Raw genomic sequence first — 23,642 nt, 5'->3', positions numbered from 1 at the left:
CCTCCTCACTTATTCCCTGTTTTTACGTATCCTTGGTTTCCACAGCAGCACATTCCCAGAGCGAGCCCACGGTGGAGATTCCCGCGTAGCAGATTCGACACAGCCCGTGTTTCCCGCTCGGGTGCTTTACCGTTTCTAAGATGTAAAAATTGAGCAGCACTGGAAAAAGTCGAAACCAGAGTCCAGTAATTTAAAGGGTGGGATCTGGGCTCTTCTAGGGGGGCACTTTGTGAGAGAAGTGAAACTGAGCGACAGCGGCGGTGACGAACCTGCGGAAGCGAATGCGCGGCCACGGCGGGAAACGGCGGAGGAGGCGGCGGGACCGGCCGGAGCCGGGACATCCCTGGGACATCCCGGGACACTGAGACATCCCTGGCGGCATCCCGGGCACCGGGACATCCCTGGGACATCCCGGGACACTGAGACATCCCTGGCGGCATCCCGGCCACTGCGGGACATCCCAGGGACATCCCGGGACACTGAGACATCCCTGGCGGCATCCCGGCCACTCCGGGACATCCCAGGGACATCCCGGGACACTGAGACATCCCTGGCGGCATCCCGGGCACTCCGGGCACTGGGATATCCCACCGAGCATCCCGGACACTGGGGATTCGGAGGTACTGGGACACACCGTGGAGCAGCACCGGGACCCTCTGGGGGAGCATCACAGGCACTCCGAAGGGACGCTCCTCCGGTGGTCACCCCGATGATGATCCCGTAGCTGAATTCTTCCTCGTTTTGTTTTAATTTTTTTTCTGCTCGAGCAGGAATTTTTAAAATCTTCCTGCCCCACCGAGGCCGGGTGGCGCTTATGATGCCGGGGAGAAGCTGAAGGAAATGGCTCACCCTGGAAGGCTTTGCAGACTCGGGCCCTGTGCAACAGGAGAAATCGCAAATCTACAAAGACACGCTCGCTGAATTTATTTTTGGGATAGGATCGACCATGCTCCTGTCCCATCAGGGACTGCTGCTTGGTTTGTGGCCCAGCGTTGCTTTTTTAACATGGGCTTCTGGAGCTTTTCCTCAGATAGTGAAGAGTGGAGGGAAGAGAAAATATATTAGCAGGAGGAAAGGCAGGTTTGTGAACTGTTGCTTAAAAGAAAGGGGAATATTTCATGTGTTGACATGTCTGAAGATGCTGTATTGGAAGAGGACATTTGGGAGTACAAATCCATTAGGAAGCGAAAGCATCGGAGTAATTCACAGAGCATCTCTACTCCTGTGCAGGAAGTAAGTGTTGACAAAGGCAGGCCAAAAAGAAAAAGAAATAGGAAAAAGAAATCCACAGAAAAAACTGGTACACCTCAGAAAACCAAGCAGAGCTCACGGCCAGGTCAGGATGTGGATCAATGTAAAGAAGACAGCAGTGAGCCCTCCCAGGAAAGTGTGGGTAGCCTGGCAGAACAGAGCTCACAAAATGCAAAGCCCATTCACGATGGGTTCTGTCCCAGCTGTCAGATGCCCTTCTCTTTGCTACTGGTCCAGACACCTCAGTGGCACGTCTATGAATGTTTGGAAACTCCAGGACCCATTGAAAAAGGTATGAATAGAGTAAGAAGAAAGCCTTCAGAGAAAACTTACAAACTTCTCACAAAATGTTGCTGTAAACTTCATATTTTCTATTCAGCTCAAAATCTGAAATGGAAGTTGGTATGATTTTTACCATGTTTTGTTATGTTTTACTGATCAGTCCTACTTTTATATTAAATTTTTGCTTCTTTGTGAAAAATGTGGAAATCTGCTATGAAAATCTCATTTCAAAATTTAATCTCAAACCTCTGAGAAAGTTTCATGGCTGTTTATCAAGTTTTAGTATTTCATTGAACAAACCGAAGGTGCACATTTAAAATTATGAGACTTGTTACAATGACAGTGTCAGAAAAGAACCTTCAGGCACAAGGGTGCTACTTTTGACATGAAGCCTCTATCTCCTTAAGTATAGATTTTATTATCTTGTATTCATGTTGATATGTGATTTATTCAGTTGTCTATGGACATTTGGAAGCTGAAATATGCTAATATACTTGAAATGTTAACTTGTGGCCCACTATGGTTTAGAAATTTTAAATAGAAATAGACTAATATCCCTGTATAATAAGACAACCGTTTTCTTTTGAGCTCTGTACAAGAGGAATAAAACTGACACACTCCAAATTCTAGTTTCATGGGGAAATACCATAGCTAAACAGATTCAGGTATCCAATTTATGTGCTTAATACTTTTGCATAACTTTTGCAAAACAGAAAGCATACCGTCAGGAAATGTGAGTAAAGGCTGTTTTAGGTAATGCAACCATTCTCCTTTTTATATTTTGATAACTTTCCTTGAGTTTATTTTTCAGAACAATGAAATGTAAGTCTTTACATGCTGATTTTGGCAGTGCTTTTAATTTAAGGCAGGTGTTTTAACACCTCATTTCTGTCTTACTCGCTCGATTAACAGGTGAAGAATCCTTCTGTTGGGTTTGTGCATTCACTTTAAAAGCCTGAAAAGTTAGGCTGGTAATTTGTTACTGGGAAAGGCCTAGGAAAGTAGTATGGATTTTTTTTCCCTATTACCACAATGCTGAATGTTTTCTTCTTATAGGTAAATGCACAACTTTTTTCTTTTTTTTCTTAGTGTGTAATATCAGGCAATTTAAAATGGAATTTCAGGTTAATTCAGAAATTTGTTTGTTACTTATATTTGAAGTGTACTGGCTCTTTCTGGTGCTATTTCTCCGAGCTTGTTGCTTGAATGTGAGACAATTCTGGACCAGAAGCCATGTGGTTACAGGAGCACAACATTGAAACAGGGTCAAGTGTTCCTGTTAATGGGCTCTATAATTCAGGCATAGTGCTGTATGAGCAGCAACTGTTTGTTTTTAGGGTGGAAGCTTCTCATTGCTCAGCTCAGAGCAAGAGACCTTGGTAGCTTGAAAATTACTTTTTACTTGTGCCTTCTGTCCTCCAGCAGCTGTATTTACAAGGAAAAGCTCCTAAATTTTTATTTTAACTGTGCCAATTATACTTGCAAATGTATTAACATTGCTCCTTTGTTGCCTCTTCCCATAGAGTGTCCTGATGGTTTACAGTGCACCTCCACCATTCCATCTCACTACAAGCGTTACAGCCATTTTCTGCTTGCAGCAAACAGGGCAGGGGAGTATCTTGTAAACCCTTTGGGAACCACTGTGGAGATGAAGATGACATGTTCTACTGCTGCAAAGCCCAGCTGTTCCCCAAGTTATGCAGAGGAAACCTCAGGGAATGAGAAACCCTCTACTGAAATAAAGCACGCCCCAAATGATGACTGTGCATCAATGGTACGGAATTCACCACAAGTGAAGTCTCTAAATATAATTAGTGGAAGTAGTTCCTTTTTTTCAGATGTTGAAAAACCTCAACAGACACTTCATTTTCCACAGAGGGCAGATAATCATTGTGAATTTGAATTTTTTGATTTTGCATCCTCTCAAGAAAGTGAAACAGGAAAACATCTGTGTATGGAGAAGGATACAAGTCAGCCAGGTCTGCTGCAGTCAGGAGTGGACTTCAATGACTGTGAAATTTCTTACTCACCACTAAGTACATTTGAGGAAAGTGAAGAAGAAGTAGAGGAGAAAGTATCACAGAATAAATTATTCGAAGTGCAGAACTCAGAAGAAGACTCCAATTCTGTGGTGTTTAAAACATTTGATGGACTTCTCTTAGAGAGGAAGCCTCAGTATGAGCATGAAAAAAAGAAAAATTTCATAACTAGAAAAACCCTCTGTGAGAAAGAAAATACACTGAACCATCTAGATGGTGGGTCCTCTTTTTATTGTAGTTCCAAGGAGGCTGAACAGCCAGAATTGATTTCCTCTGCTGCCAAAGCAGGAACCACAGAGTCAGAAGATGTTGGTGCTCTGGATTCTGCATATGTGAGTTTTACTGGGATGTCATCACTGCTAGACAGAAGAGATGCTGGCTCTCTTCTGACACAGAAGAGTAATGCTTTGAGGGAGCCAAGTAACATTTTAACTCGTACAGATAAAATGACTGCCAGTGCAATTGGAAAAACAGTTCAGCAGAAGAGTTTGCAGACAGCAGTGGAGAAAAAAGGAAATTGTAGTACAGCTGCTGTGTGCTTTCCCAGCCCTATCTCTTCTAAATCAGTGCCATCTCTTTCATTAGCAGCTATGAACACTAAATCCAGTCCTGCCAAAGAACTTAAACAAATGGACATTGGTGTTTTCTTTGGGTTAAAACCCAAAGCAAAGGAGGAATGTAAAGGAGAGATGTGTTTGAATGACAAAAAGCAGATACCAGATTCAGTATCTCCTAATGGAAAGAGGCCTAGACAGCAAAAAAGGAAGGCTGAGGGTTCTGTGGGAGATGTGGAAGCAGTTACAGAAAGTTCAAGTAAAAATGAAGCCGTTGCAGATGTACGTTCTGGTGGCCAACGAAGGTGGAGGAAGAAATTTAAAGAATTACCTACTACAGGTGAAGAGCCAAGAAGAAAACACTGCCCCTTCTACAAGAAAATACCAGGTGAGAGGTAACTTGGTTTTTCATAGAGGTTAATTTATATTTGGCTGGAGTGTTGTGGTTTTGTCCTGATTTTGGACTTCAGTATTTTTATTCTTGATGACTATTTTCTTAAATTATTTTTTAAATATATCTGGTCAATACATGGTCCTAATTCCTGAAATTAGTTTTTTGCACTGCTTCAATTGTGCCTGAAAATAGTGTTGCCAATAGCAATAATCTCCTTAACACTAAGGTAAATGAATTGAGTTTCGTTTTGCATTTGAGCTTCAGTAGTATTAGGAATATGATTTATTTCAGCTATGAAAACAAAGAAAACTGAGCAGAAGAGTTTAGTTAAGAAAACAGCCAAGAATTTCTTAGTGTCTCCTCAAGCAATTAGGTAAACTAAAGGGTGATAGTTCAGCATCTTAAAAAGCTTCAGATGCTCACACCACTAAAGTTAGTTTTGAGTCTGGTACCTCTCAAACACTTGAGGGATTTTTGTTTAGGATTTTTACTTAGATCACACTGCTATGGTTTTTTGACTTGACGTTCTAGCCTCAATTAAGTGGAACTTCTTCTAGTTCTCCTAGAAGATCTGGGAAATTTGTGTAATATAAAATGAAAAATATGAGTGCCACCAGCTGAATTAGTTCTGTGCACTGTTTGGTTTTAAGAAGGTATAACCCAATGGAAAAGGACTGTTTATCAGTATGTTTGCATTTAAAAGAAGTATTTGCAGAGAGAAGGGTTGTCTTCTCTACATCTGTCTTTATGCAACATCTTTATATGAACACTGAAAGCATACAATGGGAAGTCAGGCAGATTTCATCTCAGCAGGGAGATTTGAAAACCCCGGGTTGCTTGCTTAATAATTATGTTATTGCATGGTTTAAGAGAAATATTAAATTTAGAATAATTGAATAATTGCAGTTGGATTGCAATATGCAATTCCATTAAGCTGCAGCTCCCTGTTTAGTGTTAAAATATTAGTATTAGATTTCAAGCTATGTGAAGTTCCAAGAATACCACTTGAATGCAGATAAATGTGTTTTATTTGCTTAACCAGTTGCCATCTCTATTAGAGGGCAGCTGAACAACATATTTGGGAGGCCTTTGAAAGTGTGTTTGTGAGCAATTTGTGAAACTTTTATTGTAGTAAGTGAAAATATCTTTTTGCAACTGTTGACTGATACACAAAACATGTTAATCTTTAAATGGCTCCTTCAATTGTATGCAAAGTAACTATTACCTTTTAATTGGGAAGAAGGGAAAAAAAACCCCAAAAGCAATATCTGATAAGAAATTTGTTCTGAACTATGCATGTTTACTGGCTGGATTCTCTTCCCTCTTTGCTGTAGGAACTGGTTTTACAGTCGATGCCTTCCAGTATGGAGAAATTGAAGGCTGCACAGCTTATTTCCTTACTCATTTTCACTCTGATCACTACAATGGACTAACAAAAAACTTCAGGTTTCCAATCTACTGTAATAAGGTAAGGCTTTTCTATATATGCTCTATAGATACCATTATATCTATATGCAGCTGTACTCACTTTTGTACTGATGGAAGTAAATAGAAGATCAGTGGTTAGGGTCCTTAATTGGGTCAGTGGATATGTACAGGGGAAAGTGCATTTTGTTTGTGAGAAATCCTTACCTTGATTTGATTGATCAAGACGATTAGTGAAACTACCCTCCCTAGATACCAAGAAAAGAATCATGTTTAAAAAGGATCTCTAGATGTCACATAGACCAATCTCCTGCACAGTGTGGGTCTACCTTCAAAGTTAGATCAGACTGTGGGGAGTCTTTTTGTAAGTCAAATTTTGAACATTGGCCAGATTTTACTATGTCTCTTTGCAACCTGTTGCAGCGCTTACCTTTTCTGGGTTTTTTTTCCCCCATAATAATACATTCGAAATTTCTGGTTTTGCAACTTGGCATTGTAGCTTTTTTTTGTGTGTGTGTGCCCATGGCCTTATGGTTTCTCTGTAAGCCAGTCTGGCTTTGAGAGCTTTTGTTTCTAAAACAAACAGTGCTTCTTTTAGACTTTGTTCCTGTTTTAAATCCTGTCTGTGTTGCAGGTAACTGGCAATCTGGTGAAGAGCAAGCTCCGAGTCCAGGAGCAGTATGTCCACGTGCTGCCCATGGACACGCAGTGTGTGGTCAATGGGATCAAGGTGCTGTTGCTCGATGCCAATCAGTAGGTATCTCTGCATTTCCTGTGGAAAATTTCTTACAGGTAGTTTGCTTTTGAAGTAGCTGTTATCTTCAAAAATGAAACAGTTTGGTTTTTTTTAATTTAATTTAACTTTTTTTTGTCTACATTGTGTTAATGACATGTAGCTCCATAATTTTTGTTTGAGAGGTTGAATGATTTTCTAGTGGTTTGAACACTTCCTGATTTTGGTGTCTAGTTGGGAACCTAGTAGATTTGACTACTAGATACATCAGGTTTCTGTAGCTTGAACTGATGATAGGGAAATCTTGAGCTAAAGAAAAATGTGGTACTTTGGATTCTGTGAGTGACATAATCTAGCTAACATTTTGAAAATTGGGCTTTAAAGTAAAGGCTGCTGAAATCTGGACAAGATTTCTGCTTAATTTGGTGTTAAAGGGTGAGATTTTGTCTGTTGGACTGGCACTGTGTGGTAATGCTGGATTTAATGTTCAGTAGCACCTGACTTCCAGTCCTGTGCTCTTGTTGCTCTGCCTCCTGGTACTTCTTTTGGTCATGGGCTGGAGGGAGACTCCTTTCCCTGCAGTACATACATTGAAACGCAGGACTGTGCCACAGCTGGTTTGAACATTGCTTAGTGTAGGATTTATTTATACTTGGAGAGACAAAATTCCAGTAAGTCATCTGAGAACCCTCTCTAGGAATGAAGGAAGCCTTGTTGCTGATACAATTTGTATGCTTCTTATTTCTCCTCTTTGTCCTTCTGATTCTCTGCTCCAATTACAAGCTGTACATACCTTAGCTACAAAGTTCAGCTTCTTGAAGAGTTCACCAGTTCTGTCCTCTTGATTTCGTTTCATGCCAGTTTTTCATTTTTTTGAGATTTCATTTACCCTTTGCAGGTGACTGATATCTAAAACACCCCCACTCAGGTTTTCCAGTCTTGCCCTTCAGAAAGCTTTGGCAAGCAACTGCAGAAGGGACAATGGATTCACTGTCACCAGTAAGGGAGTTGTATTTCTAACCAGGGACTTCTGGATCTAGAACAACATTTAAAATCTGCAAATAGAATTTAAAAGAAAATGCTCCAGTAAGTCCTGCAGGAAGGAAGATGAATCTGCAGCAATACAGTTCTGTTTCTCTTGAGCAAGAATGCTGCTTCTCTTTGGTGTGCTCTTTCCCCTTTGAATTAAATAACAGAATGATTGCAGCTGAGGCAGGATCTGTGCCATGCCTAGAAGGTGGGGCATCCCAAAAAGGCAATTCATGTTTGATTGCTTTACTGTTGCTGTGGGTTTTTTGTTTCTTCCTTCCATCTCAGGTGAGATCTCAAGCATGTATGTGGCCATAGAATTCCTTGTGTGTACTCAAGCTTGTGTGTAGCTGCAGAATTTCTTTAGAAATCAGGAATTTCTAGCTAAAATAATCTGCATAGTAGCAATGATCTATAATGCTATTCTGCACATGTTTCTACTACCAAAGGATGATCTTTCTCTTAAAGTAGTTTATCAGTATAGAGAGTTGACATCATTTGTGTGTGGGTTTTTTTGTTTGTTTCAGTTGCCCAGGTGCAGCAATGATCCTTTTCTACCTGCCAAGTGGGGCTGTTATTCTGCACACAGGGGATTTCAGAGCAGACCCTTCCATGGAGCGCTACCCTGCTCTGATGGGCCAACAAATCCACACCCTGTACCTTGATACCACGTAAGTTGTCTGGAAATAGATTTTTCTTTTAATTTATTCTTTGTCTTTTCAGTTTAATAAGGCTTTATATGAGCCAAATACATGTAAGTGTGACTGACATTGCTGTGATAACACTTTTTAGCTCTATTTAGTGTTGAGTAAAAGCAGAGATTTATTAAAAGTACATGTATGTGTAGCTTGTTCATTGATTAGGCTGTTACATTAGAGAACGAAAGTGGGTGGTGGAAAAGATGCTGAAGTATTTTCTCAGATCCCATATTATTTGTAAGTGGTATTAAATTCAGGGTGTCAAAACTCGTACATCAGGTGTTCAGCTTTAAAACAAGAGGTTTATGGAACACTAGTTTCCCATGGAGTCAACTCTATTATAAAAAGAAGTGTGAAGGAATTCAAAGGTGAAAGAATGCCAAAAGGCTGGATTAGTTTTGGGGCTGTTCATTAGACTTTCTCTGATTCATTTATAAAAAATTGTTTTTGTGTGAATCATGACTAATGCCCAGCTGCAGATTTAATTTCTGTTCCATATGTTTCTGTGAATGAGTAATGACTTATATTATGGTTTGTGTATGACAAAAAGAAGATACAAGGATATAATCAGGACATGATAGAAATATCTAGCTGGCAAGAGCATTTGGTATTTATGAAGAAGAAAATGTAGAATTCAGTACCAGAGAGTGAATAGTTGTAGAGAAAGCACTGATATGCTCCGTGTGATTTTTGTTGAAACAATTTCATCTGGGCGCCTCAGTGCTTCTAATAGACTGCAATTATATAGAGGAGTAATGTCTTTTTCACTTCCTGTGTACATGGAGTTTTGAGGGCCTTCATGGTAATTTCAGATGTCTTTTGTAACAAAGTGATATATTTTGGTTTTATGCCCCAGATACTGTAGCCCTGAGTACACTTTTCCTTCACAACAAGAGGTTATCCAGTTTGCTGTCAACATTGCCTTTGAGACAGTGACTTTAAACCCACGGACTCTGGTTGTCTGTGGCACTTACTCCATTGGAAAAGAAAAAGTTTTCTTAGGTATGTAAAAGAAGTGTAGTGGTTAAAATAATTAATATCTAATTTAGTTTTACAAGATGGGTTTCTTGAAGATATAAAAGGCTGTTTAGTCTGAGTGTTCAGATATTGTGTAAATTAAACGTACTTAATAATCCTCCTGCTCTTTTTAAAGTTTTCTAATCAATAAGTTTTAACTTTCTCAAAGAAATAGTGTTCTACCACGTTTACAACCTTCCCCCCGCATTGCATATACATGTGGCCAGTTTATACACTAACTGTATGAATCTCTTTGATTGTGGTGAGAAAATTGCTAAGGGCAATTAAAAAATAAACAAATGAGGTCTTTATGACATTTTTATTGTTAATAATTTCAAGAAACATTAAAGAGATGTTATTCTTAGACTTCTATTTTGAGTTTTTCCTTCCAGTTTATATTATATATCTTTTCCAACTAAGTGAAGATCTTGTGTGCTATGCTTCACTCAGTTACAGCAGCAGGAACCAACTGATTGCCCAAATTTCTGCTTCAGAGCAGGCAGATGTGCACCATTTGTGCAAATTTAAAATCATCAATACAAGACTTACTCTTACTGAGATTTAGTCTGTCTTCAATGTGGGCTCTTTGTCACATATTCCAAAAACTGCACATTTCTGGCATCTTTGGAATAAATACCAGTTCACCTCAGTAACAGTCTACCAAAGAACTGTGAGTTAGAATTTATCAAGATACTTTTCCTTCTTTTTCCAATTGTCATACAAAATTCTGCTGTTAAAATGTAGGGGACAAAGGTGTTAAAAACCTTTGTCCCCTACATTATAGGATTCTCTTCTTAATGTTAGAATACAAAACACTGTATCCTGTTGGATATGGATTTCTTTTCTAATAGTAAAAATTATCTCGTACAATAATCAGGACTATGTCCAAAACGAGCCAAAAAAAGAACTCTTATAATTTTCTTTATCTGATTTCTTCCTAATGAATCCTAAAGCCATTGCTGAAGTTCTGGGCTCAAAGGCAAGTGTGTCCCGTGACAAGTACAAAACCCTGCAGTGCTTGGAGTCAGCAGCTGTCAATTCCCTCATCAGTATGGACTGGAAGGGTACTTTGCTTCATGTTCTTCCCATGATGCAAATTAATTTTAAGGTAAGTTCAGAAAATGGACTGTTGATGAACGTGCTAGTAAAATTCTCTTGGCTCTTCCCAACTCGTGCTGTGTTTTGTGCTTTTTAACTTCTTGTCAGATTATATTTATTTAGTGGGGCTTTGACATGTAGCAATACATTGAAAATGAAATGCAATTAAACATTAATAACTTCTCCAAACATGATGTGGTACTTGCACAAGATAAGGTGAGGCTTGTTCAAAGATCTGCTCTTTGCAGGCCTTTTTGAAGTAGATTTATGTAATGACTGCCTGATCTGTCCTCTTAGCAATTAATATATTGTGACATGGATTTCCTGTTTTCAGCCTTTTACCTGGTCCAGTGTAGGAAAAGTCTAAAGATTTTCTGCCTGTGAGCCTCTGTTTTGAGGCAGTCCATGAACATGGCCAACTACCAATTCTCTAGTATTTGTCACAAAAGCAGGTAACCAGTTAATTTTAAAACATGATTTCATCGAAGTCGATTTCAAATGCACATTCAGCTGAGATTTGAGACCCTGAGTTGTTGTTGAGCATTTTTTCTGGGCATTTCTTAGTTTCGAAAGGTTATTGTAAATAGACAAAATACTGAAGGGCAGTAAGGTAAAGCAGCAGGCTCTAGATTAAAGGAACGTGTTTGGAAAGGTTGTTCTAAATAGACAAAATACTGAAGGGCAGTAAGGTAAAGCAGCAGGCTCTAAATTAAAGTAACCTGGAAGAAAGAAGAAAAAAAGTGGCTGTTTATGCCTTTCAGGCTTGGATTAATTTTCCTGTTTTGCTTCAGGCCTGCTGTGCCATCTCAAGCAAATCCTTCAGACCAACATGGTATTTAGCTGCAGGACTAGTCAAGGTCAGAGTTGACCTAAAAAGGAGTAAAAAAGGCTATATGGTTTGGATGGAGCTGCAGGAGATGGAGCTTAGTATCTTAATGCTTTAACTTTGTTCCATGATGTTTTCTGTGGTGGAGCAGAAAATGAGTAATGGAAATATGTATGGATCTATTTTTAGTTTGTTGTGCTGTCTTAAACAGGAATTTATTTTGGTTTCTTCTGCGGATTTGTGGGTTGCTGATACTCACACAGCTGGACTTTCAGTGGGTGAAGGAACCCTGAAGGGCAGGTTACTTCCCCGAGGGAGGCAGTTGTGTCAGGCAGGATCTCACCTCTGAGATGGCAGTCTCTAGACAAATCTGTGTGACAAAAGCCATGCCTGGATCCTGAGAAGGGCCAGGAACGATGGAAGGCACAATGATCTAGTGAGTCAGAGTGCTGGTCTGACAGCAGGGCCCTCTGTGCTGGGCTGTGCCCTCAGGGCTGAGTGCCATCCTGAGTGATGCTGTGTGAGCTGGGCATGCAGGGGACACTTCAGAGTGCCAAGCTGCCAAGGAGGCTGCAGCCAGAGGAGTGCCTGGGTGGAATGTACTGTCAGTAACGTGGAGAATTTTAAATGCTAGAAGATGAGTTCATATGATCATTTATCTTACTTTTGGATTTGAGATATATTAAGAAATATTAAAAAAAAACCCACTCAGAGATGTGGTACTTCACTGCAGTAAAATGCAAGGATTGCTGTATGTACTGACTAATGTCTGTTCTTGAATAAGCCAGATGAGTTTAAGTAGTGTTAGGGCTGGTGGTAAATTAAATATTTAATCATGTTTGAGTCATTTTCTAACTTATGGAATCTGTTTGTGTGCACTGCTGACTTTAGTGACACTCTGAATATCAGGCTGTCATGGTGATTGAAGGAGGTGGTGTAGCAGTGAAATACATTTTCCATTCAAAAGGGTGAAGGTTTAGAGCTGTGCTGGCTAAAGCAATAAACAAAGAAATTGGAATGTGTATTTAAAATGGACTTGTTATGAGCAAACACTGTAGTAATTTGTTTTGGGGAAAGAGGCCATCTTTTCCAAAATGCATGCATGGTTCTTTTGCAACAAACAATTTTTTTGTAACTCAAAAATTGAGGCTTTTGCCTAACTTGACTATGTGGTTGGTGGAAAATTTCCAGGGAACTGAGTTCTGTGGGTCTGTGACTCTTTCATGTAGTTTAACTCAGCGAGGCCCTGTGCTGGCATTGAGGTGAAACTTTCAGAAGTGCTTGTGATTGAAATGCATGAATAGTTTTTTTTATAAGCTTGAAATTGCATCCTTAATGTGAATGTTGCACACTTGGTTTATAACAAAATTCAAAAGCGGATTAGCATTGTTAGTATAATAATCATTGCATTTGAAGTACTATATGTAGATTTCATTAGAGCAAGGGGAGAAAATATGTGAATAATTACCTTAATCTATGTTAATACTCCCAAAATGAAGTGTGTAGGAGAATTAGACTGCTACAGTTATACCTTTAATCAAGTGAGGACTGAACATTCACAGTGTATTCAAAGTCAGCAGTGAGCCATAATTTCTGTCGCTGAATTAAATGTCTTTTCTGGTAGGGTTTTTAAAAATTGTTTTATGTACCTGGTTTGATGGATTCTGTGTGTTGCTACTGGACATTGTACTGAAGGTTTGATGGATTCTGTGTGTTGCTACTGGACATTGTACTGAAGGTGTTGTTAAATGTGGCAGCTTTCTGCTGCCCTGTTTTATAGTTGCTGAGTGTCTAAGAGGTCAGATAATTTTCTATCTCACTCTACCCTCCTTTTTAATCAGCCTTTATTTTATATTCCTCTCTCGCCTGCTAATATAAAGTTTGATTTTGAGTTCTGTAACCTTGTAGGACTTTCAGATTAGGAATTTCCCTATTTTATACAGGACATATGAAATTGATTTTCTATTTTTAACTTGAAGCAATACTGACTTCACTTTATGCAGGCATAGGATTGTACATACTTGGAAACTTTTTCAAGGTAATTTTTAGAGTGAGAAGATGAGAGATGGTTTCCTTCCTGTCTTGGAGAGGTGGTAAAACATGGTTTAATGCTCAGAGCAATACTTAGCTCTTGCACTAGTTTGCTGTAAGTTTTTTGGGGTAGGTTAATTAAATCTGGTTATTTCTGGGCATAAGCAGAGGTCAGAACCTCTGTGGCACTGCAAATTAACCAGATGATTTTGAATCAGCATTTCACCATCTTCTATCTCCACTCAGCTGCTGGCCTCTAGTTTAGAGGAGGAAATGAATGATTTGTGGAGGAAGATTTATAAGAAGGTGTGGTTATTCCTTATGTGTTCTAATCTGTAATGCACAGCTGTTCATATGTACCTAATTCAGATAAAGAAATTGAGATCCTAAGAGACAAGTTGTTTTGCAAATGTCAATATTTTTCATTAATAACTGCAACGTAAATAATCATTAACATTAAAAAATACCAGCACATGAAAATAGAATGAAGTCTGAGTCCTCTCCATCATGAAATGGCCAAACTTCAGTCTAATTAGCTATTTAATGGGATTAAGTATATGCTATTTTTTTTCCACAGGGATTACAAGATCACTTGAATAAGTTTTCTGAGAATTTTGATCAAGTTCTGGCTTTCAAACCTACGGGGTGGACCTACTCTGATTCCTGCTGTTCTCTGGAGGCTATCAAGCCTCAGACAAGAGGAAAAATCACTATATATGGTATAAGAGTGGCAAAGATTCAGTGCATTTGGCTTTGTGTGGATGCTTTTCCTATTTTTATTTTGGAAACTCCTTCTGATTTTTGACTGCTGCTTTTTCTGGTAACTCATTGAGAAACTGAACAGATCTCTTCAGGAGAGATCTGTGAAATGAGCAATTGAAAACACCATAATTGCAGATTTTTACATATATTTTGTACTTGTCCTTGTCATGCAAATAAAGACTTTCACCTGATACAGGTAGAGACTTCAAGGGTGGAGTCTTGGCCTGACTGATGCTGGTGGCAGTGTAGTTCCAGAGCCAAGATTTCTTTCTGTGTCTTAATTGTTTCTGAGTGTGTCTTCCTCTCAGTTCTTATTGGTGGGTGGAGCTAAAACCCTTAACATTCCTTTAACCAGGTCTTTGATGTTGCTTAGTGAATGACTTGGTGACTTAATGCAAGGTAATTTTCCTAGAAGGGAAAATTGGAGTGGGGGAGGTATTTTACCTTAGCAATAAATGTTAGATCCCAAACAGGAATTGAAAAAAAACCTTTTATTTACAGTATTTCTTAGCTGGAAGGCTTGGATGAAGCTCAGTGTCCTGACAGATGGCTGTGATTTGTTTTCATTTCAGGGATTCCTTACAGTGAACACAGCAGTTACCTGGAAATGAAGCGTTTTGTTCAGTGGTTGAAGCCACAGAAAATCATCCCCACTGTCAATGTTGGTGACTGGAGAGACAGAAGCTTGATGGAAATGCATTTTAGAGACTGGATGACCGAGGGCAATAGGCATAAATAAATATAAGGAAGGATGTATATTTCGAAGGAAGTAGGCTGGAATGGGAATTGAGTTCCTGTGGTTTTTATTTATCTCCCTTTTCCATTAAGCTTTCTTTAGGGAGGACTATACTGCCATTCTTTGAAGAAAGATAAATTTGGGAAAAGAAAAAAAAAAAAGCACCTTGCTTTCTTGTGTATCTGCTACTATTTTTTTCCCCATTAAATACCATTTTGGCAAGTTCATATTTTAGGTTCTTTTCATCTTACTCCTTTTCCCCTGTTCTTAATTTTCCTCAGGTTGTGGAGATGCTCAGATGTATAGTGCTGGGGATTAAACAGTCTCCAGGATAATTTCTGAAAATAAGTTATTGTAATAAATGAAACAATGCTAAGCTTGTGTCACATGCTGTCAACTCAGGCTTCAGAGAAGCTCATTTCATGAGGCAGAACTGACTATTATGATTTAAATCTTGTTAAAAAAAACTTGCCTTGTGAGACAGTATTGACTTGTGCTCCTGCAGCATATGTACTTTAGACAATTGTTTACAATTGTTTACACTTCTACATTCTGCTCAAGATTTTTTGCTTTGTTTAAGTGATGTTTTTTAAAATAAAGAATGTATCTTATGCCCATGTGTTCTTTCTGAGCAAAATACATTTCCTTTCAGTGCCAGAGTTGCTAACCTGAACAACCTGTCTGCACTGTCTTTGGTGAATGTGCTCTGTATGTTTGGATAAAGTTGCTCTTGTGTCCTCTGTAGTGCCAGTTCTCATCAGGTGTTCAAAGCACAGAAGTGGTTCCTCACTGTGTAATCTCCATTGGGCTTTGCAGGGTTGTTTATATACAGGTTTGTCACCTGAATTCTGGAAAAACAAGAAAGGCAAATACTAGCACTGGCAGCAGAAAGGTAAATTTCACTTTGCATTTTTTGCCCTGATTCCTACCAGATCCAGTGCTGCTTTTTTTGCATCTGCCTGGTGTTTATGTACTGAGGTAAGTGGGTACAAGCAGGCACACTAGTAAAATTTTAATCACTAAAATAAAAACTGTTCCAAAGTTCCAGGATGGAATCACATGTAAAGAATCATTCTCCAGCTCCTTGGAGTAGCTTGCCTGAAATCCTCAATGCTATTTTATGTTGTAAAACCATTTTTTTAATGATCAATGCAAGTATAAACAGATCCTTGTCTCTGAGTGACAAGCTCTGTAATATGAAGTCACTTGTTTTATTTGTCTTGTGAGAGAAATAACTGAGGAACTGATGGCAAAAGGATTCTTTGTACTAAAAGAATTGTGAATGAGTATTTCACTGACATAAGGCATTGTTAAATGCTTCTTCAGTTTACATTAAGCATTTAAAGGAATCTGAAGTTTTTGTTTTATATCATGCATAGTGCTAGCTGGCTGTCACAAGAACAGTAACTCTCTTGGACTGGAGTGCTCATTCCTGGGATTCCACTCCTTTTTGAAGGTGCATGAAGAAGTATCTTCTATGACTTTTGCAAGTACCAAACCTGAATGAATGCCTTGTACAAGTCAGAGCAAATTTGGGGATTGTTTGCCTTCAGAGTCTTCTACCTGTCTACTTTTTTGCACAGAGTATGAGAGGCTGGAATGAGCATCCCAGAGTCAAATCTTAGTCACAGCTCAAGCATCTTGCTTCCATAGTTGCATTTTCAAAAATTACTGTTCCTACAGAGAATGAGTGTGTGTGTTGGGGGGGCTCCCACCAAGCTGATGCTGTTCCTGGCTTTGCAGTTCCCTCAGTTGGTACCACTGGTAACTCAGAACCCAAAAAATTCAACTTTCAGTGAAGCCTGATGTCTGTGAGGCACCTGTTACCTCTCTGTGGCTCTTGACCTCCTGCTATCACTTCCTATCTTGTGTTACCCAGAAAGAGGGTCTTTTTTCCTCTTAAAAGCAAACAGATTTCTGAAACTAACCCCAGGAATGGTGTATCTTGGAATAAACTGCGCTGGCATCTGCTGGACTGACCCAGTTAATCCCGCCCTGATGTGGAGCAGATGGTCAGGGGCTCATTTCAGTCAGCAAAGCAGAAGGGATTTAGTGCTGGAGGCTTTTTCCAGTTCCCTGCTCTGCTGTAGGTATTCCTGCATTGGCCCACTGGGTGCTTTCATTCCTCCCTCTCTGGTTTGTACTTGCACTTCCACCAGATGGTTTTTGTGTGTAGATGAATTCTGCAGCATTTCATCCACCTTCATGGTAGGGAAAATCTCCATCTTACCTGCTTACTTGGCCTTCTTTTTATGGAAAAAAACATGTTTTCAGAATCCAAACTTGGGAATCAATTATTTTGTTCTCTTTATAATAAAGAAGATGAATAACAGGATTAGGTTGTGTGGGAGGACATACAAACAGATGTGGAAAACTGAATATAGCTAACAAGAATTTTGTGGGAAGATGTGTGGCAAGACTTTTTCTCTTGTCTTGGTGGTTCCAAGGGGCATCTCTGTGATCTCAGCAGTTTAAGTCCTTTGGGGTGTGCAGAGCTGGGATAAACCAAGTTTCAGTGGTATTGTACAGATGTCATTAATTAGGACTTTGAGTTTGGCTCTACTTTTCCTGATGGAGAATTGGAATTTTTTTTCAGTTTTTGGGCAGTGCTGGCGTTAGAGATGGATGAATTAAAGCATTTATTATTTTGGTTGAGTGTGGGGGTTCTGACTACAGCAAAGGTGCCACCTTTTCACAGTCAGTGGATGGGGATTTGGACCTCTGTGCTGCTATAGAAACACTAGACCAAGGTTCCCTGGAAAGTGGGGTGGAGGAATCAGCCTGTACTGCCACAAACACCAGATTTCACTGAAGCAAGATGGGCCTGTGAACATCCCCGAGGCTCTTGCTGTTTGCCTGGTGCTGACAGGCTCAGGGCAGGAGGCTCAGCAAATGAAAGGGGCAGCTGTAGCACTCGCTTGATCGGTGCCCAGAGCAGCTTCCAAAGGCAGCCCCTCTGGAGGATCACTTTGTTTTTCCCATCAGGACTCCTGCTCTGATTACATATCGCCCCCATAGGCAGATAAATGAGCTAAAAGCAACTCTGTTGGAAAAGGGTAGCAGGAGGAGAGAGGGGAGATGAGGAGAGCAGCTCCTGGCTGTGCTGCCTCTGGCGCTGGGTTTCAGGCTGGCTGTGATAAATGAAAGCACCCACGGCCTGTGGCCACCACTGGGGATGCTGCTGGGAAGGCACATGTGAAGCATTGCAGAATAAAAGCATATGGGCAGCTAAAGGGAATTTCAAGGTTCTGGTATCTCTCTAAATCTTGATGTGAAATAACAATTGATAGCAATTTGGAGTGGAGAGAGGAACTGAGATGCCATTGGCATGGTTAAAGGATTTCTCTTATTTGATCAAGCCTGTCTGCTCATACAAGGTTCATAAAGGTTGTTAGGATAAATTGCAATTTAAGTTTGTTTTCTTTTTAAGGAAGTGTGACTTGAGACACATCCTTCATGCAGTTGGGGATTGATTTTGACTGAACATGAATTTTGAATTTGAACACTGCTTTGAAGGGACTGTGGGAGACTTATTTCCATGTCAGGGTAAAGATGCAGTTATTGCTTTGGTGTGTTTTCTGTGTCTGACTGATTTTTATTGAATTCTCTTTGGTAGAGAAAAAAAAAAAAAAAAAGCATCAGGTGAGTTCTGAAAACAAGAGAATGCAGCCCAAACATTTCTATCCTCCTTTGGTTACAGAAAACCAGCTGCTTCTCTTTTCAGAACCAAAACAAATAAGGCCATTACTTTTAAGGGTGAGTCACTGGGTGTTTTATGTGTTAAGAATTTATAGTGAAATTATGCAATTTGAAATTTTATTCAATAACCACCATTCCAATCCAAGTGTGTTTGCAAAACATTCAGTATTAATGTTTGTAAACCACACAGTATTAGTATCTAGTGGGAATTATGACCACCAGCATGAATGAAATTCACAGGAAATGCTAAAAGCTTGTCGGTACCAATATTAAAAATTGAAGATCTGGTACTTAAGTTTCACATCATGGTACAGATTATAAATGTGCATTTGGAGTGCTGAATTTAATGTTCTCCCCAGCAGTGCAGAGAAATCTTGGTGATTTCAGCCTCTAACAGAAATGAAGGGATAAGACAGTCACTGTTTGCAGAGAAGGAAAGCAGCAGAGGAGAGCTGCCTGCTGCCTTCCCACTGACTCCAACCAGCTCTGCCTGCTGTCTGCAGGCAGGAGTTTGCTGGAGGAGCTGCAGCCCACAAAGGCAGAGCCCTGCACTGCCTGGAGGCCTCTTCTCTTTCTCCTTTCTCCCCTGGACCTTTACCCACTGTTGTACAATGGCACCTTGTTATCAAATCTCCAGCAAATACTTTGGCAGGGAAAAGGCTTTTCCACCCTGTCACATCTGCTCTGGTATCTCAGAGCAGATAGACACTTGTTTGTGCCAGTTTCCAAAAAGTTCTTATGTAAACCAAACAGTTTTAAAAACCTCTAAGCTTTCCCATTTGGCATTTCAGTTAAACTTTGCTCACCTTTCCTTTGGTACATTTTCTTGCTTATTAGGGGTGGAAGAGGAAGAAAGTTCACCGCCTCAGGGAAAAAGATACAAGCAAGGCACTGGAGGAAAAGGTGACATGAGGACACAAATGCCATCAGCAGTGACTTTGGAGCCGAGTTCAGCAAGAGCAGGGCTGGCTGTGGGGTCCTACACGTGCTGCCTCCTGCTGCCTCCCACCCCTCCTGCTTGTCCACCACAATCTTCCTCCCTGCAGAAGCCGTGATTTCAGCAAACTCTGTTGTGAGAAGCAAAGTTGATTTTTTTTCTGATCACTCCAGTCATTTGTCAGCTCCTGGCAGAGACCTCCCCAAATACAGCACTGCCAGCAGCAGGATCTGACCCACTTTTCAGCTCCTGTTTCAGAGAAGAGATGGACTGGAGCATTTATCTCAGCAGGGCTTCTTCAGTCAGAGAAAGGAGAAAGGCAGGCTGGATTTCTCTTATTACGAGACCTTGTTATTTAGTTGGCTCTCTGCCCTGCTCTCGGTCACATCTATTGCCTGAACAAGGGAGGTGAAGCTGAAATTCTGTTCTTTGTGCTGCTACCCAGCGACCATCTGAGGAACTGAGCTCTGCAGCACAGCAGGAGCCTGGTTTTCCTCTACCACCTTCATGGTCACAGCCCAGCTCGTTCCTTGGAGCTCATCCGTGGGGGCAGCAGCCAGGCAGGGGCAGCTGGCATCCCACAGACTGACAGCCCTGGGGCATGGGCACGGCAGGGCTGTTAGGGACTACTGCTGCCTTCCAGGACAGGACAAGCATCTCCAGTAGTGTGTGAAAGGCCATATAAACCCAAAGTGTTCTGTACCTGACAAAGGAGTGGCAGGGAGAGGGGTGAATGCAGCAGGACAGAGAGAGGACAGTGAATGCAGCCTGAGCAGATGAGTGGGGTGGGGGGCAGCAGGGATGTCCCCTGGGCTCATTTGGCAAAGGATGCCTCAGAACACAGGAAAAGTCAGGCTGAGGGCAGCAGGGTGGGGGGCAAGCAGGGAATGGCTCTGGAGCTGCTGTCAGGGGGAGCTGGGGGTCTGCATCCTCCTGCCCACACCAGCAGAGCCCCACACTCCAGCTGCAGTGACTCGGGGGAATTTTGTCATTCTAAACATTTCTAAACCTCCTTGCTGAGCACCATTCCCTGACAGTGGCGTTGCTTTGTCCCACCTGAGGGCCAGGGCAGGAACCTGCCATGAACTTCTGCTGCTTCAGAGAGGCTCAGCTCAAGATGTGGCAGCAGCTCTCGAGTCCCTGAGCTCTGTGAGGGCTCTGAACGGGGCAGTGCTGGAGCTCCAATGGGCCCCATTCACCCGGTTTTCACACCAAACACAGCCAAAGGGGCAGCCAACACCACCCGTGGTACCACAGCCCACTGACACGTGTGGCTCTGTGGTGTGGGTGGCCTTCAGCAGTGACAGCAGTGAGCACCCCCTCCTGCAGGCACAGCCACCCTCCTGTATCCTGGCTGCAACGCCAAAACACCCCTGCACTCTTCCCAGCCTTGTGATCACCACCATGTGTGCCACTGGCACGACTTAAAAAGACAAATGGATGGAGAAGTCCCAGGGTGACCAGACCATTGTGCAGGGGATGTTTCATCCAGGTGCCAGAGAGACTGGTCACATATTTACTCTGGGTTATTTCAGTGTTTTAGCTGACCTTGAGGGCAGGTGCTACTTACAGCCACTTGTCTGATGCTGGGAAATAACCTGAAGCAGACTTTTTTTTAAATTTTTTTTTTCTTAACACCAAATATAACAAAAATGTACTTACTGCAGAGAACTCCTGTTTTACCATCCTTGACATATTTTTTTGCTTATCCACAGTCCCTCTTGCTGTTCATAATTGTTCCTCATGACTGAGTTTTCCTTCCTCTTTGTTCTCCCCCTCAGCTCCTTTTCCACTACTGGGGATTTCTCAGAAATGTTATGCTGCCAAAATTCAATTCTATTCTTAGAAACTGGAGCACAAGGGCAATTGCTTGGAAGCAAAATGACACCTGTGAAGAATGACTTTGTACATTGAATAAAATAGAAGAGGGGCAAATTGGAGGACAGAAGGCCAGAATTCCTGTAGGGCACTTAGTTTCAGGACATTTAGCATATAAATGAGGTTATTTTGGCAAAAAGTGTCCTGATGTAGAATATGTGACTGATCAGTAGATGCTGCTGAGAGCAACTACTCGAAAACAATGGCTTCTCCAGGTTAAAAAAATTAAAAATAAAAAAAATAAAAAAGGATACAGCCCTCATCCCTGATGGAGGTTGTATCCTTCCAACAGCCTTGAGGCACAGACCATGGCTTTATGCTGTGTTTTATAGGCACAGACAGAAACAGAAACAGATTTCTTGGGAAAACTTATATAGGCAGGAAATAAGAAAGGATGTAGCTCAGTGATGAACATCACAAACACCCAACATTTTAAAAGGAGATTAGCATCACTGATAGCCATGATCTTAATGCTCCCACCAATGCTTCAATTTCATCCTCCACTGCTGGGTTATAAACAAAACAAATTCTCAGCCACAGATCAGCTCAGGCACTCCAGGATGAACAACCAAATATGGCCAGACACTTGCTGTGGCAAGTCCAGCCCTGCTGCCACCCAACGTTCCTCAGGACAATGGGAACACCACCCAACGTTCCTCAGGACAATGGGAACATCACCCAACGTTCCTCAGGACAGTGGGAACATCACCCAACATTCCCTCAGGACAGTGGCAACATCACCCAAAGTTCCCTCAGGACAGTGGGAACATCACCCAATGTTCCTCAGGACAGAGGGAACATCACCCAACATTCCCTCAGGACAGTGGCAACATCACCCAACGTTCCCTCAGGACAATGGAACATCACCCAAAGTTCCCTCAGGACAGTGGGAACATCACCCAACGTTCCCTCAGGACAGAGGGAACATCACCAAACGCTCCTCAGGACAATGGGAACATCACCCAACGTTCCTCAGGACAGTGGGAACATCACCCAACGTTCCCTCAGGACAATGGGAACACCACCCAACGTTCCCTCAGGACAATGGGAACATAACCCAACGTTCCTCAGGACAGAGGGAATATCACCCAACGTTCGTTCCCTCAGGCCAGAGCCCCTGAAGAGACTCAGGCAAGGCAGTTTCTGCAGGACATCAAGGGTGGCATCTCCCTTGGCATGGAGCCAGCATCTCCCCACAGCACACGGCATCGATGAACCCACCCTGATGCCTGTAACATACTGATCTGATGGAGGCTTTTCCAGGAGTTTTCTGGGAGCTAAAGCCATTGCTAGTACAGAATGTGGTGCTGGAGATCACATTCATGGTAAGAGGCAGCACGATGCAAATGTGTCTGAAACCACTCCTTGAATTTTACTGAGTGTGTGAGAGGGAATGGCTCTCCTGAGGTCACCAGAAAATCTGGGGCAAAACACAGATTAAGCACCTGGTGTCCCCAGCTCACCACAGATCCATTCTCTCTGCAGTGTGCAGGGTATCATCACTCTCCTTTATTGCAGCTGCTCCTCTTTGCATCCCTTTGCAGAAATTCCAGCCACACTGAAGTATGTCTGGACGTTATTTAGATATCCCTGTTATATATATGTAGGGATTTATTTAGATATCCCTATTATATATACAGATATCCCTTCAATGCCCTGGCTGGAGGGGCTCTAATAAGAGAATTAAGCATTACACAGAACTTGTCTCTGGCTCACTTCAGGGTGGACACAGATAACCTTTCCTGGCTGGACTCATTCTCCTGTAGGACTTGTGCTTTCTTGATCACCTTATGACTCCAAGCCCAGTTCTCAGGAGTGTTGCCCTTGGGAGGAAGTGTGGAGGTTGTGTGGTCTGGTTTGTGCTTTCTGTTCAATGGGCTTTTTATTTTTCTTAACTTCAATGACCTCACATCAGTACAGAGACTTCCCTTACCATTACTTTCTCTCTCTTCCAGGACTTGCTTTTCTCTTGGGCAATTGCCATCTTCCTAGCTAGATGCTGGAGTAGAAAGAGCATGATTCAAGTTTGGGAATCCACGGGGAAATATCAGCAGCCATTAATGAGTGAGAGCAGCATAGGAACCTGCCACAAATTAACAGCCAGGGAAACAACCTAAATCTTTATTCAAGTGAGGCTTTTTTTTAAATGGGCTGTTATGACTCAGCTGCAGATTACTGGGAAGTTACAGGTAATCTTTGCACGACAAGGAGGGGCCATGTTAGGAGAAAATGAGGTGTTTGCAGCATACAATG

The 23,642-nt window shown here is 41.5% G+C and overlaps 1 protein-coding gene across 1 annotated transcript; it reads left to right on the top strand.

Moving 5' to 3' along the window:
- The first annotated feature begins 284 nt into the window (after positions 1-284).
- Positions 285-15,486, top strand: DCLRE1A (DNA cross-link repair 1A). Its single transcript, XM_030276449.4, has 9 exons — positions 285-1,543; positions 3,057-4,514; positions 5,855-5,988; positions 6,580-6,698; positions 8,235-8,378; positions 9,262-9,407; positions 10,376-10,530; positions 13,955-14,096; positions 14,712-15,486. The coding sequence occupies exons 1-9, from the start codon at positions 1,129-1,131 to the stop codon at positions 14,876-14,878; spliced, it is 2,880 nt and encodes a 959-aa protein (XP_030132309.4). The 5' UTR covers positions 285-1,128; the 3' UTR covers positions 14,879-15,486.
- The last annotated feature ends 8,156 nt before the right edge of the window (positions 15,487-23,642 follow it).

This window comes from Taeniopygia guttata, chromosome 6 (genome assembly GCF_048771995.1).
Source record: "Taeniopygia guttata chromosome 6, bTaeGut7.mat, whole genome shotgun sequence".
In the NCBI taxonomy this organism is placed as follows: domain Eukaryota; kingdom Metazoa; phylum Chordata; class Aves; order Passeriformes; family Estrildidae; genus Taeniopygia; species Taeniopygia guttata.
The sequence above is the reverse complement of the archived record's forward strand: the minus strand, read 5'-3'. Positions and strand labels throughout refer to the sequence as shown.